Consider the following 16,019-nt stretch of genomic DNA (forward strand, 5'->3'; position numbering starts at 1 on the left):
GTCAGATGTAAACGCACGACGGCGCACACAGCAGCAAGCTCAGACAGCGATGACAGGTTAATGTTGAACGTGTCTGAGAGCTCATATGAGGCTGAAGGATCGGTTTATGTTGTATCTGTTAGAAGTTTAGGAATGAGGTGCGTCAATATGGGCGATCATATGGTCATGTAGCCAGTGGTGGAATGGGACTACAAATCATCCCGGGACTCTCGACCGGCCCACTTCGGTACCGCTAGTAAATTGTCAACGGGGGGAGTGGGGATGTCAGGGGCGGCGGGTGCTGTATATAGTCAATGTAAATATGTAAATATTTGTGTCACTGCATCCTGGTAAAATACAAATATAATGTATAATGTCTGTGTCTTTGACATTAGCGCTGCTCGCCACCTGTGCCCTGTACTACGAAGCCAGTTCAACAGACCCTGGATATGTTTGAGTAACAAACAAACTAACAACAACAAACTAACAAACGAGATCTCGCTAAGCGGTCCGACGACGCTGGTTATCAACTCGGTAAATCAAGCCAGGGTTTCTCTCTCCAGCTGAGAGCGCGTTCACGTCTAAGACACGCGTGGATCTGACTTTAATTACATTTGTCTCGAGTGTTTCGTCAACATAATGTGTTAAATAATACTTCTGCATCCAGTCTGTGACACTGTGAGTGTTGCACGGCCAGATGAGGCTGGAGAAGCTGACTCAGATAAGGAAATATATGATATATTATGATATTATATGATCGATGATCTGATTGATGATGTAATATGAATGATAAGTGCGACACGTCGGCGTCTTCTCTGCATACGGCAGTTTAAATTGTATTTCCTTTATCCTGTAATATGACTTGAGAGATTTAAACTCCGCACACTGAGTTGATCTCTTTTCTATAGACGCCGGAGGCGGGCAGCGTCAGGTAAAAGAAGTTATTTAGCCTTCTCAAACCTGAGCCTCACTCGCCGCCTATGGGGGATGTGCTGGTGACTTATCCGACCGGCCCACTTCGGTACCGGCCCATCGGGATTCGTCCCGATGGCCAGTCCGCCACTGCACCCAGCCCACGTAAACTGTCAACGGGGGGAGCCTCGCTGCGGGGAAACGGTGGACCTAGTGTCCCGATCGGAGTGGGAATAATAATAATAATCCGTGCATTTTATCCATTAATTTCCCCAACATTGTGGTAAAAAAAACACACGTTTAATCCATGTTGGTGTACTACAACTACAAAAAGCATCGGTTTGTTTTCTCATCAGGAAATGCAGACCGGCTCAAACAAACGATCATTTAATGTATCATATGTTCGCCGAATTGACATGAAAGCACTAATAAATGTAGTTTCATCCACTTGAGTTTACAACCACAAAAATAATCGATTTGTCGACGGGAGGAAATTCAGCAGCTCTCACTCCCGATTTTTAATCCTAATGTAATCATCATCTTCACCACGATCATTTATGTTTATGTCGCCGAATTGACATGAAAGCACTGACAAATATGAATATACTGTAGTCAACTTCATTAAAACGTTATTAACGTGCCTAATCTCAGTAATTCACCATTTCTACGCATAACAACACACTTTGTCCGTGTTTGGCTCTCGAAGCGTTCCCGCATTGACGTCACTTCCGGCTTCCCCCAAAACTTCAAAATGAGTCGAAGGAATTTCCCCGCGATGTTCGAATTTATTGATATTTAACGGAACGGTATCGCTTTTTCTTTTTTAAACTGACGGTTCGAGATTACTAGTAGCCCAATATTTCATTGCACAACAGTTGTTGGGATGGTATCACAGGCTCTTTAAAATGTAATATAATTACACCAGATGAATTTGAAAACACACAAAAAAAACATAGCAAGACAGTAGGTCTTTAAGAACGGGGTTGATTCTCAAATATGGAAACCAAATGAATGCAAACAAATAGTAAACTCACTGGCTCTCCTGCAATTCCTTTGGCCCCTGGAGGACCCGAGGGTCCTTGAACACCCTGAAAATAACACAGGTGTTTATAACACACACACTATTGGTATTCATAACTTGTTGAAATGCAGCAAAACCCACAAGATAAACAGAGTGCCACTCCGGCCTCGCTCATCCACCACTGTTCCCCCAAAAAGAGTCCTGCCCCAAAAATCAAGACTGACCTAAAAAAGACCTCTGTTAGCCCCAATCACTTACTGGAAATCCATTAGGCCCGGCTTCACCTGGCTCGCCAAGCTTTCCCTGCAGCAAAACGACACAAATGGAAAGATTAGTTGGACTCTAGGAGAACAGTGAGTTAAAACATGTCAAACTAATGGAGAGGTAAAGTGGAATAACAATAGGGCTCAGTTACCTTTCTATTGTCAACCCTAAGGTTTAAAATACTAACCAAGTGATGAAAGGTTAACCATCTTACTTAATGAATGATAAGGTAAATGATCAGTAGTGAAAAGTAACTACATACATTTTAAATGCTCTATTAGGAACAGTTTGAAAATATTTATACTTAAGTGTTTCCTTTGTGTGCCACTTCAATTTAAGAGGAAGATGCTGTAGTATGATTTGTCTGTCAGCTATAATGGGAACGCATTGTTCTAGCAACCCAACAATATGTAAAAGTAGATTTAATAAGCACTTCAATCAGCAAAAACAGTATAATATGGTTTAATCAATTATTAGGAATTATAATAATAAGTATAATAAACATTAAAGGTGGGGTAGGTAATTTTGGAGAAACCAGCTCGAGTGCGCTAGAATTTGAAAATACACAGCAGGAAAAAATCTGCCACTTCCTCACAGAGCCCCTCCTCCAACACACACGAACGCGCACATGACCAATGAGGGCATGAGATAAATTTGTGCACAGATGGAAGGCTGACAGGCAGGTAGGCCATCCAGTTACTTTAGCCGGGCCGGCTCAAATGATTGGTCGTCCTTTTTACAGTATCACGGCTTCCACAGATGACATTTTTTGTATGGATTTTTTGATAAGATATTCATTGCTATCGGGATGTTAAGAGCATTCCATGGAATATAACAAAAAGTGTATCTCGAGCCGGTTTCTCAAACTTACCTACCCCACCTTTAAGTGTAATAAATACTTTTTGTTTTTTTTAGTACTTTTATTTGTGTTACTTTCAGCATATTTTGCCGATAATATTTGTACTTTTTACTTCATAGACCTTTTTCATATTGTGGTGTTGCTACTTTAACTTCACCAAATGATTTTAATAATTCTCACATCGATGAAAATTATGAAATTATAATTAACATACTTTCTTGACTAATTTTTCACTGATTATCTCTAGAAGCCCACTACTGAGTCAATGATGCACAGAATAGTTTGGTTAACAATAAATAACAGTAAGATGATCATGTTATAAATGTAACATCAAGCTTAAGTGTGCATGCTTGAATGAGATGTACAGGGTTCATACACTTTTTCACCAATGATTTTCAATGACTTTTCCATGACTTCTCCATGACCTTTAGCTAATTTTCCATGACCAAATAAATGACTCTTTCTCAGCGGTACCACTGAAAATGGTTTATTTTAACATGGAACAGGAAAATAAGGTCTGCATATGTTGTGCCTATCTAAAACAAATCAAATAGTAGGCTTACTAGCAACTAAAATCTCTCACCAGCAAAATACCTCGACAGTTAAATGTCATTTTACGTTTCATCAGCATCATTTATCCCAGATACTAATTCCCTGTGGACTTCAAAAGGCCACATGTAGCCAGCATTAAAAAGGTGTTGTAATGCTAACAATGTCATTTCAGTTCAGAGGGGAAATTGTTCTTACCATCACCCCAGAGAGGCCCAATCTTCCTGGTGGACCATCGATGCCCTGCAGAGAGAACACATTACACTCGGTTTCCTGAGCTCTCTGAAATCCCCCAGAGTCAAAATGTTCCCGACTGCCGAGCACCAACCAGCACCATCAATATTTCAGTGCTCTTTGATTTAAGCTTCTGTTGCTAATTTTGCAGCTAACAAAGAGTGTCTTCTAAAGATTCTTTAGAAGTTAAAAATAGTAAATAACAAAGGCCTGCACAACAAAGCTGCTTCATTGTTCCTACTTTTCAGAGACTTGAGCCAGTTTGTTTATCCTAGCTTTCTGTGGGATATATTTGATGTGAGCAATTAGGAAGTTCAAGGTTAAACATTTCTCTCAAGCAGTTTGGCATTAAAAGTTGAACTATATCAGTGAGCCATAAACTGCAACTAAATCTGAATCTCTGAAAATGTTTTCATCTGATCATGTGCTCACCTTCACTCCAGCGGACCCATTCTCCCCCACTGGGCCATCAGGACCCCGCAGACCCTGTAGAGAGAAATGAAAGTTGTCACTGAGGAAAAGCTTGGGACAATGTGGCCTTTAACAGATGCACACATTGTTTAACATATTGGGTGAATGAATCAGGGAACTGCAGGCAGTTCTCTCGGTTTCATTGTGTACTGTGGGTTAGCCCACATCGGAGTGACACCATCAAAGATTGTGGCTGTTTTGCAAAAGCTTGGCATCTGGAAATTAGTCCAATCCACAGTGTACACTTTGCCCCCAGCTTTCCACTATGACACACTGTGGCACAGTAGGGTGATTGTAAAGAGGCCTTTGGAAAAGGTCACAAATCCTGCAGCTGATTCATCCTAGCCTCTGAAATTGAACCAAACTATTCCCTGTCAGAAAACATTAAACGGTCTTTTGCTGGTTCCGATGTCATGTTGTAAATAATCTGAGGGGAATTTCTTATTGTTTGTTTTTAACTTGTGATGTGTCATTCTGTAAAGCACTTTGCTATATAAATAAAGCTTTATGTAGCCATCGTAGAGATTTGGTCAGAGAAGAATACAGCTCCTTCCAAAACAAGGCCATGAAATGTCCATTGCTGCTTTGTATTAGCCTACAAATTAGTTCAAGTGTTTAGTTAAGAGGGAAACTCTAGTTTTTCTGATAGTCGCTGCGTACATCCAATGACAGTTATAAACATGAAGTCAAAAAAATGAATTAAATTCAATACGCTTTTTGATCATCCAAAAGGTAAATCGAATAATTTTATAAATAAAGCGGACTTCTTCTGCCTGTTTTCACTGGCTTTAGTTGTTATATAGATATCATCCATTACATACCCACTGAGAAATAAGTTATTCTTGCTTTCTATGATTTTCTCTCATTTTTAGCATCATCTTCAATCAAACATCTCACATCTTTATACAACGAGAGACTGAAAAGGACGAATAAAAAGCCTGTCTGCTGGATTCACAATCTGCTTTTTTTTCAACAGCTTTACTAAATGTATTTTCGCAAATTAGTTTTCAAATATATTTACAGTCTTGCTCCAGAGCCTCTTTTTAGATATATCCCATGATAAGGCTGTAACAGAGTCACTAGCCGGATCAAATATTTAAATATGGAACCTTTTTCTCGATAAAAAGGATGTCAAATCTGCAACGCAACCAACACAAATCTAATCATTTCCGATATGAAAGAGTTAAATGCTGTTTAAAAGCAAACCAGAGCTGTACACATTTTTAGTAGTTTTGTACTTTGTAGTGGAATTATGTTAAATTGCATCTTCACTGATACATTCAATCAAATTCAAAATTAAATTGAGATTGATAACTTCAACTTCCTTCCCTCGGACTCCAGTTTTTCAGAACACTCAACAGGCACATTAGCCGGAAACTCACAACGTTACCCTTTGCTTTTTTTAAGTGCAGCAATTTAAGGACTTATTTTTTCCTTCCGAGTACAGTGATAACCCCCAAGATAAAATAACAGTAATGACTTATTTACATGTAACGCATGCAGCATGAGAACATTGAAAATGAGCTTAAATTCAAAAGATTCAGTTTGAATGACAACATGAGATTTTAAAATTGAATTGACAGGGTAACATGAGGCTTAAGTATGACTTAACTTTATCAAGCTGAAAATATATAACTATAAGAAGATATTAGAGAAAGAAGAAGTAACATGATTGGATACATCCTCCAAAAAGCTGTCCGTACTTAAAAATGTGTCTCCCAAAGTATAGCCTACTCCTTTTTTTAAATTACAAAAATGTGGCTGCAGGAAAAGGTTGTTACTGGTTTTTCCCCATTCATGTGACTGGGAATGAGTTCAGACCGTGTAATAAGGAAAGATTAGTTGGACACTGGAGTTTATCATGCAGATTTTAATTTCATTTTCCAATGCATTGATGTCATTTTCAGCAATTAAAGTCATTAAATATTACATTTGTGATATCAATGGAGCCATGTAAAAACCAATAAGAACGAAATATCCCTTAATTATACCACTTATTCATGTTAGATCAATTATTCATTCAGTCCAATGATCCTGCTGTGCAACCATGGGGTATTTTTCCAAAGTAGAAACCCAATTATGGAAAAGCAAGCAATCACTGGAGTCATCCTGAGCTCATGGCAGACGCAGCACTCATTTACATGTACAGAAACACCAGGGTGATCTGTAGGAAGCTTTTTAAAATGCATGTACAGTGGGGAAAAAAAGTATTTAGTCAGCCACCAATTGTGGAAGTTCTCCCACTTAAAAAGATGAGAGAGGCCTGTAATTTTCATCCTAGGTACACTTCAACTATGAGAGACAAAATGAGAAGAAAAAAAAAAATCCAGAAAATCACATGACAGTGATGTTTTGGGGCTGTCGCTGGGCAACACGGACTTTCAACTCCCTCCAAAGATTTTCTATGGGGTTGAGATCTGGAGACTGGCTAGGCCACTCCAGGACCTTGAAATGCTTCTTACGTTGCCCGGGCGGTGTGTTTGGGATCATTGTCATGCTGAAAGACCCAGCCACGTTTCATCTTCAATGCCCTTGCTGATGGAAGGAGGTTGTCACTCAAAATCTCACGATACATGGCCCCATTCATTATTTCCTTTACACAGATCAGTCGTCCTGGTCCCTTTGCAGAAAAACAGCCCCAAAGCATGATGTTTCCACCCCCATGTTGCACAGTAGGTATGGTGTTCTTTGGATGCAACTCAGCATTCTTTCTCCTCCAAACACGTCTAGTTGAGTTTTTACCAAAAAGTTCTATTTTGGTTTCATCTGACCATATGACATTCTCCCAATCCTCTTCTGGATCATCTAAATGCTCTCTAGCAAACTTCAGACGGGCCTGGACATGTACTGCTTAAGCAGGGGGACACGTCTGGCACTGCAGGATTTGAGTCCCTGGCGGCATAGTGTGTTACTGATGGTAGCCTTTGTTACTTTGGTCCCAGCTCTCTGCAGGTCATTGACTAGGTCCCCCCGTGTGGTACTGGGATTTTTGCCACGGGGTGAGATCTTGCGTGGAGCCCCAGATCGAGGGAGATTATCAGTGGTCCTGTATGTCTTCCATTATCTTATAATTGCTCCCACAGTTGATTTCTTCACACCAAGCTGCTTACCTATTGCAGATTCAGTCTTCCCAGCCTGGTGCAGGTCTACAATTTAGTTTCTGGTGTCCTTTGACAGCTCTTTGGTCTTGGCCATAGTGGAGTTTGGAGTGTGACTGTTTGAGGTTGTGGACAGGTGTCTTTTATACTGATAACAAGTTCAAACAGGTGCCATTAATACAGTTAACGAGTGGAGGACAGAGGAGGCTCTTAAAGAAGAAGTTACAGGTCTGTGAGAGCCAGAAATCTTGTTTGTTTGTAGGTGACCAAATACTTATTTTACCGAGGAATTTACCAATTAATTCATTAAAAATCCTACGATGTGATTTCCTGGATTATTTCCCCCCATTCTGTCTCTCATAGTTGAAGTGTACCTAGGATGAAAATTACAGGCCTCTCTCATCTTTTTAAGTGGGAGAACTTGCACAATTGGTGGCTGACTAAATACTTTTTTGCCCCACTGTAAGTAACTTATATGTTAATATAAGTATAGACACAATCATAGAACTTTGTTTCCTAAAACCTAAAGCAATCTTATCTCTAGTTCAGCATTAGGTAAAATAAAGTATTGTTGCTGCTGATTTCTGATAGAGCAACATTTTTTTTGGTATAAAATATAAAAACAAAACGGAAAACAGTCTACAGCCAGGCAACATGCTCACAATGATATTGCTATCATGATTAAGTTTAGCAGGCATAGCGTTTACCATGTTCAAGGACTTAGTTAAGCCTGTAAACTCAAATTAGATTTTTTTAGCAACAAAAGAGGAGCCATGAATGTCAAAATGTAGATCCATCCAAAAGCATTTCACATATTTAAATGTTGTCGGAGTGTTGAACTGAAGCTGCTAAATTGGGCGTAGATTGTAATGTTTTTTATATTAATTTGTGACACACAGTAGTTTCACGTCAGCTCATATAATCACAGATTTCAGTTACTTACCCTCATGCCTTTGGGTCCTCTGATGCCGATGGATCCTGGTGAACCAGAAGGCCCCTTAAAGTGTCAACAAATATTGTTAACATTTTACTCTTAATACGAGGGACCGTTGCCTGTGTGTCATTTTTAATATTATTGCAGGTAGTAAATTGAACCTGTATCCGGCAGTTTAGTCTTTTAATATAAACTCTACTATCAAAGGCTGCTTTTTTAAAACTGCCTCCATAGAGGTTGGAGTCATATATTGATTCAATAATGGATATGTTATTAACACTAGCTAAAAGTCTTATTCTTAATGATCTTCAATGTTTTACTTTGTTGCAGGGATGTAGATATGAACTTTAGGGTGTGTCAGTACAACATGACAACGATGTAAGCTACAATAGAGAGAAGTGCTACAGTCCTTGGGTTTATGTAGACCTCCAGCAGGCCAGTGTAGTCCATGGTTTACATTCAGTAAATATATAGTTTATATACAATTATAACAGTTAACTTACTGGGATCCCTTGCAGTCCAGGTTGCCCCGCCTCTCCAGGTATACCGGTGTGACCCTGGGGAACACAACATTACTCAAATGATATCTACATGATTTGATCAAATAAATGACCTTATGATATCTGCCTGTATGACGGCTTTGTTAGATAGTAATATGTCATTTATAGCTACAGCATGGTTGTTAGTTGTAGGCTTCTCCAACAATGTAACAGACAAAATACTTAAAATAAATAAAAAAAAGACATAAAGTAGGAAATAAATATAATAATACAAAATATGTACATATAAGATAGAATCAAATAAACAGAATGTAAAAATAAATACTGTACAGTTGAATTAATACTGCATACTGAGTTTGTATAAACATGTCACAGCTTATATAGAATATAGCATATATATATATACACATATGTAGAATTGAATGCCTCCTGGTACGAGATGGGATCCAGACTTACTCCTTACCATCGGCCCCGTTTCACCTGCAGGCCCGGGAGCTCCTGTTTTGCCTCGATCCCCCTGAAAAGGAAAAAAAAACAATTAGAAAAACATTCATTTAGAATTGATAGATGCAATGTTTAAATGTTCAGTCCAAAATATTGAGAAAAATAAATAAACACAATTTATCAGAGCCTCGCATATGCACAATTGAGAGGCCGCTACGAGCAACACTTTGATGTTTAGTCTTTAGTTTCTGAACTAGTAACATGCTACATCAACAGAGAGATATCTAACAGATGGTTAATTGACAACACTTTCTGATACTAAAGTGTGACATATTGCGAGCATGCTCACCTTTTCTCCTGTGATGCCAGTCTCTCCAACAGGCCCGACAAAACCAGGCAATCCCTAAAGACAAAAGCAAATTTGATTTGAACTCTCTGTTATTCGGAGCTCTAGTGAAGTTATCATAATAGTCTGTACAGCTTTAGGACTCCAACTAAACAGACACACAGTGAGCATCAAACAGAAATCAGAAGAAAGAGGAGAGAAAAGCCTTTACCCTCTCGCCAAGCTTTCCAACCTCGCCAGTTATCCCGGTCTCGCCCTACAGCAAAGCAGCCAATTAGCATATCACAAATGTATTCAAGCCTTTCTTTTTTAGTTCAAATCAGTTGAAATGTGCTTGGAGGCTCGTTCCCCTGTGGTAACGAAGAATTACCATCTAATTTACACATATTCTGATGAAACATTATCATAAGAGAAAGCCGTGGAGAGAATGTTCTGTTAAGGATGACAGTGTTCGGCGGTGGATGTGTGAATGTTAGGTCTGACCTTGAGTCCATCTGGGCCTGTCAGTCCTGGGAATCCCTGCTTCCCCGGCCTGCCCTGAACAGAAAGCGAAAATGACACGAAGAAGTGCGCTGCGGCTCCACACGGTAAACAACAAACTCTCTATATCTCTTTTAAAAAGGTGCAGTGTGTGAGTCTTCTGTCCCTCCAGAGGCCGCGGCACCAAATAAACCAACAATTGATGCCGAAACAAAAACATCCCTTTTAAGAAACTTAATGATCCATAAAACAGAGCGCCGTTAGCAGCATCAAAGGCTTCCTATTACCCACATAAGTCATTGGGTCATTTGTGTTTGTTTGCAGTAATCACTTTAAGTTTAACTTTTGGAGGAAGACAGACTGGAATCAACCGTTGCAAAAATATATAGTTTGATTGGAAAGCTCTTCTCTATTGTTTAGCCTGGGATGACTCCAAACAAAAACAATTTTTTCAGACTGAGGTGGTCATTGGTGGTCATACTGCAGAGCATTGGAAAGCCATCCTATTTGTCTCTTCTAAAAACTTAAGTTTGTCTTGAACGGAATCTTTATCCAATATGTCGAGACGCTAATAATATAAAATATTGAAAAAAAACACAACAATCAATAATATTATACAATTGTATGTTGAAAGAACATTTAGAAGACAGGTGGATCTGTTTGTTATTGTTTGTTATTTAGTTTGTTTGGTGTTAGAAGAGAGAATAGTAATTTGCTGACCAATCTGGTAATGTGTGTCCAATAGGAAGTCTTTCAAAACAGCTTCAGAACAATAGAGACGTCGGTCTGTCAAAAGACTAACCGACCATAACAGGTCAGAGTAATTGCTCCAAAGCTACATTTAGGCAGAGGCACGTGGTGCATGTGTGCATAGTAAGTGTTATGCTGTTGAGTTTGGATCCTTAAGGAAAACACAATAAAATGTGTTTTTGTATCTTCCAACGGGTGGCAGGGCTTATCCAATCAGCACTCACCTCGAGTCCAGAGGGTCCAGTGGGCGCAACTCTTCCCTCATCGCCCTGAAAAAAAAGAATTGTCACTTAAGGTCACGGAATGAAGTGATCTTGTATTCATTTTCAAAAGAAGTCAATCCCACCTGAAGTCCAGGTGTTCCTCTTGGACCTGGCAAACCTTGTGTCCCTTGTTTTCCCTTGAAATTAAACACAGCATGAACTTTCACTTCATTTCACCTCACTGACAGTTAATACGTAAAGACCTAATGTCACTCTGACCTTGGATCCTTCAGGGCTGTTTTTTCCTGGTGGGCCAATGTCACCTGGGAAACCCTATGAAAATGACAGGAAATGAAACCTAGCTTTGTCAGCAGACAGTGGCACTCAACCGTGCATCAGCAGGGAATAACATATAATATATAATGCATCAAAATGTAATCGTATATATCCTACCTCTGGGCCAAGAGGGCCAGGTAAACCATCCGGGCCCTTTTCACCAGGCTTGCCCTAAAAGTCCATTACATTTCATTTTAATTTGGTAGCGCTTTTGTCTGAAGCTACTTACAATAAGTGTCATCAACCATGAAGATACAAACAGAAAATCTATGAGTGCATTAGCTTTGAAGGCCAAACCATTTTAGGTGCTACAACACTGGTTTCAAATAAGCCTCACCTTCAACAAATGATCTTACTGTTATCACACAGATCAGAAAACTAAAATGTTGTTTGTGAATTTCTAGGTCATTTATTGCATATGCATGTTATGGAAATCTCATTTCCTGAAAGCACTGCCAAAGCAACCTTGTTGTTTGTAAGAGGGAGAGATTCTGATGGGTGGAAAAGACTATAGCCATTAAGAGAGCAGGTTTTCCAAACTAGAATCTCAAATCAGAACAGAGAGCACTCAACATGTATTTTTGCATTTAAGGACAAAGTGCCAACATTGGTGGATTACTTTCAACACTAAGGCAGCATATGCACTGGGAATTTGCCAGAGCTCTGCTATTTGCATAATTGTTTATGCCACAGCTTAATTTGCATACATTTCTCAGATTAAAGTTCCCCTCATACATGAGTGCCTGAAGTTTGCTGTGTATACATTTGAGGTTGTCAAAAAAAATGCTTCAATAGCACCAGTATTTCTTCTTGGGGGAATCCTAAGAATACTTTGACCTTTGAGCACACCACTATGCTTTCACAACACAATTATTATCTGAAGCAGCAAAGGGAAAACAAGTAAATAGACTTCACAAAAACATTTTAGAGAAGCTGTGTCTACTTTGAGCTCCATTAGATAGACAGTACGTTATGTTCATGTATTAAAGACTCACTGAAAACATACAAGCGACCAAATTGGTTGGAACTAATGCGCTCCTGTTGGGTGTTACCTTTATGTAGAGTCAGCTATGTCATGTTATAATTTATTAATGAGATGTTTGTGGGGGTTTTGGATTTCAGAAACAAGTTTTTCAACTTTTGGGTTATTTTTAATGTGGGATGGAAAAATACCTGCGGACCAGGTTTCCCACAAGGACCTGGAAAACCGGGCAAGCCACGAATACCCTGGGGAAAAAGGGAGCTCAGTGTAAACAAGAACATCAAAAATAAATAAAACACACACATGAACATGCTGCCTAAAGACATTGAGGTTGGAAAACCTATCTAATCATATGAAGCCACCTGGAGTCAAAGGACAATTTGACATGCAGATAGGAGAAACCAGGTATTAAACCATCAATCAAATGTTTTCCAAAATAGCCCCCATACCACCTGGGCGCATACAAACACACACTTACCTTGTCCCCTTGGAATCCGTACTCCCCTTGCTCCCCCGGTAAACCAACATCCCCCTGAAAAAACACAAAAGAACATGAAATAAAAATATGAATGTTATTCAAAAGTGATTCGATCATCACGCACCACAGAAATGCTGCGTTACACAAGCCGTGGCTTATGGTGTTAGCTTTCTGAGGAGTTTGAAACACATTTAAGTGATTTGTCGCCTTTAGCATTCTTGTACATAGCAGGTGAGTATTGAGAAAGACGTGTGCAGATCACCTTATCACCTTTCAGTCCTGGTTCCCCTGGGTTTCCAGGCACTCCCTCGGGGAAAAAAACAGATTAAAGACTCAATATGATTAATGAGCAGGCTGGGCGTATTCCCGTTCAACATGAATTACATACTCAGGCTGTGGAATAATGTAATCATCAACCACTTGTCAGTTCTGATCATCAAAGAGAGCTCAACCGCAACTGGGAGACATTTCTGGTTAACCAATCAAATCCCACTTACTTTATATTGGATACATCCCAAAACCTGACAGAGACATAACTACGACACCACATCATTTACCTTCAGTCCTGGTGGTCCTGGAAAGCCGATAATGCCCTCTGGGCCCATGTCTCCCTGCACACATGAACACATAAGACACACATTATGTAAAGCTGAATTCTCTGCGTTTTCACAATTTAAGTTTTTTTAATCTCCTTATATTTATGGATTATGTGTGTAAACTGTGTGTCATTTTAACCTTTCTTATACAAATGTGTATATAGATGCCTGCTACTGTTTGTCCTCCCCTCTTCTCTATTCTTTTTTAATATTGTTCTTATATTTCCAATGAACTAAGGTATTTGTTGGTATGCAATATTTAAAACGTCTCCATTGAGTTTTATTTTGTTTATGTTTACATTCATTGGTAAAGGTATTGTATGTGTAAACCGATAAAACTAAACTAAAACAACAAAAAAGGCAAAATGTCCAGATGCATTCATTTGTAATTGTGGGAGCTCGTAAAAGACCAGAAACATCTACTTTATGTGCTTAACGTCGAGACACAACATTAAAAACATGAAGTTGTTCAATCAAAAAGAAGGATCCCCGAACACTCACAGTGAGACCATGGACTCCACATGGGCCAGGAGACCCCAGGTCACCCTGAGAGGAAGCAGAGGACAAAGAATGAGGGATGAAGAAAAGAGGCAACACAAGCACAATCATACAGAGGTGTACACATGGAAGTTAACAGTATGTTTCCATTTATTTGATCCACTTATAGCCTTTGTATAGTTTCCTCACTCATTTCAGCAGTGAGTGAGCCCTTGGCACTCGAAAACACAGAGAGGCTTGTTCCAAATGATCTACCCTGCAGCCGCATGACTACATCCTCTCCAGCTACACACCCAGAAGAGAGGGATGACACACAGCCCAGTGTGGCTTTCCTGTCGCCTTCCTACTAGTCCTCTATGAATGAAAGGAGATGAATTCAGCCTGATGGAAAATCAACTCTTCTCTCTGGAGGCAGAGGAAATGAGACCTAGAGGAGGCCCTCAGAGGTCAGCCAATCCAAATCCAACACTGACCCTGTCAATCATGAGGAGTAAGGGTCAGACTGAAGGAAGAAGACAGAAACTGCTGAAGCTGCCCTGAAAGATATCTGTATGGATTATGATGGGGGAGTTAGTGAATGACTGCAAAGACTTGGGGGACAGTCAGGAGCAAGAATATGATTTATTTCTGTAGAACAGTTCTCCAGTAGGTGAGGACCGAGTTATTTATTTGTACTGTGGCGGCGTGTGGTGCAGTGGAATAGTGCGTTGGTGTTGGGATCAGCGGAGCACAGGTTCAAAGCCCACTGCAGTCAGCATGTCGTTGTGTCCCTGAGACACTTCACCCCAAATTGCTCCTGTGGGGATTGTCCACAGTATTGAGTATGTAAGTAGCTTTGGATAAAAAGCGTCTAACAAGTAACATGTAATGTTTCCACTTGTTGTACCTTAATGAGTGTACTTTCCATTTTTTTGTTGTATTTGCCATGTCTAAATATGGTGAAATCTCAGTCAGGTCTTTTTGAACCACATGTGAAGATTTTCACTGTGGCAAAAGGGTATAATAAAAGAGTGCATTCATGTACATAATTCAACTTACTGGGTTCCCATCAGGGCCAGGAGGTCCCCTCTCTCCAAAGTCACCAGGAAACCCCTGAGCACACAAACAAACAGCAGGGCCATGAAACCAGAGGGGTAACTGAGTGGCTTCATCATGTTCATGCTGTCAAAACACTTGAATGTTTAAGATATCCCATGATTTGTCAGTAATGGTATTGCACCATGCACAGAGGAGCAACAAAACTTTTCCCAAAACAGAAGTTTTCAGAGCAAAGCCAAGCAAATCCTCTAAAACGCACTTCCAGCGCTTCATTCCTGGGAGACCGGCAGGAAATTCTGTGTTTCTGAGCGACCAAGCTTCTGTTTGTGCACGAGCACAAAACCCCCAGGACTCGCCTAAATGGCGTACAAAGCTGCTTGGCCCAGAAACTGATGACTGGGTCCTTTTTGTTTGCTTTGCGCTTGTGATTCCATTATAGAGGCAGAACAAGAGGCTCGATGCAGCCGCGAGGCCACATGCTCGACGTGTGCTTGTCGCTAGGCCAAGGTCAACATGCAACCAACTCACATCACGGCTCAGCACACGCCGACAGAAGGAGAGCTGTGGTTGGACAAATGAGAAATGGCAGATAGCAGAGAGATATCTTGTCGTCTGTCTGCAGACAGAGGAGGAGAAGTATCTAGTAAAACCACCTCAGGAGATGGCAACGATGGGATTGTTTGTGTGGCAGACTGCTGATTTAGAACATTAGGCAAATGTGGACAAAGTAATGAGCAGTAATTGGTGCAACATGAAGCCTCAGGAAATGTGGAAAAATCTTAATGCTGACTTGGTTTGATCAGAAACACATGCCTTAGTTTTCTAACTGACGGCAACTTTAAGCGAGACACTTCATTATGTGAGCAGTCGGATGGAAATTATGCCACTGGGCTATGTATAAACAATAGCGTTGATAAAAAATGTTTTAACTGGAAGACGTTCCTACTTGCCATTAACAGAGGAGCGAGGGAGCTGTTAAAACACAATAAAATACACACAGTGCAGAATTTGCTATTCCAGATTTTGTTAAGCGGCATTACTGCTGAC

At 40.1% G+C, this 16,019-nt stretch overlaps 1 protein-coding gene across 1 annotated transcript in view; it reads right to left on the reverse strand.

Annotated features, from left to right (window-relative positions):
- Positions 1-16,019, reverse strand: part of col27a1b (collagen, type XXVII, alpha 1b) — a 76,729-nt gene that overhangs the window by 19,956 nt on the left and 40,754 nt on the right. Inside the window, exons 13-32 of the mRNA XM_034091085.1 lie at positions 14,973-15,026; positions 13,938-13,982; positions 13,398-13,451; positions 13,103-13,147; positions 12,841-12,894; positions 12,554-12,607; positions 11,498-11,551; positions 11,324-11,377; positions 11,188-11,241; positions 11,066-11,110; positions 10,095-10,148; positions 9,823-9,867; positions 9,615-9,668; positions 9,285-9,338; positions 8,825-8,878; positions 8,331-8,384; positions 4,251-4,304; positions 3,783-3,827; positions 2,171-2,215; positions 1,926-1,979 (exon numbers count right to left, since the gene is read on the reverse strand). Of these exons, the coding sequence (XP_033946976.1) occupies positions 1,926-1,979; positions 2,171-2,215; positions 3,783-3,827; positions 4,251-4,304; positions 8,331-8,384; positions 8,825-8,878; positions 9,285-9,338; positions 9,615-9,668; positions 9,823-9,867; positions 10,095-10,148; positions 11,066-11,110; positions 11,188-11,241; positions 11,324-11,377; positions 11,498-11,551; positions 12,554-12,607; positions 12,841-12,894; positions 13,103-13,147; positions 13,398-13,451; positions 13,938-13,982; positions 14,973-15,026 (1,026 nt within the window). The remainder of the gene's footprint in view (positions 1-1,925; positions 1,980-2,170; positions 2,216-3,782; positions 3,828-4,250; positions 4,305-8,330; positions 8,385-8,824; positions 8,879-9,284; positions 9,339-9,614; positions 9,669-9,822; positions 9,868-10,094; positions 10,149-11,065; positions 11,111-11,187; positions 11,242-11,323; positions 11,378-11,497; positions 11,552-12,553; positions 12,608-12,840; positions 12,895-13,102; positions 13,148-13,397; positions 13,452-13,937; positions 13,983-14,972; positions 15,027-16,019) is intronic.

This window comes from Pseudochaenichthys georgianus, chromosome 9 (assembly GCF_902827115.2).
Source record: "Pseudochaenichthys georgianus chromosome 9, fPseGeo1.2, whole genome shotgun sequence".
In the NCBI taxonomy this organism is placed as follows: Eukaryota; Metazoa; Chordata; class Actinopteri; order Perciformes; family Channichthyidae; genus Pseudochaenichthys; species Pseudochaenichthys georgianus.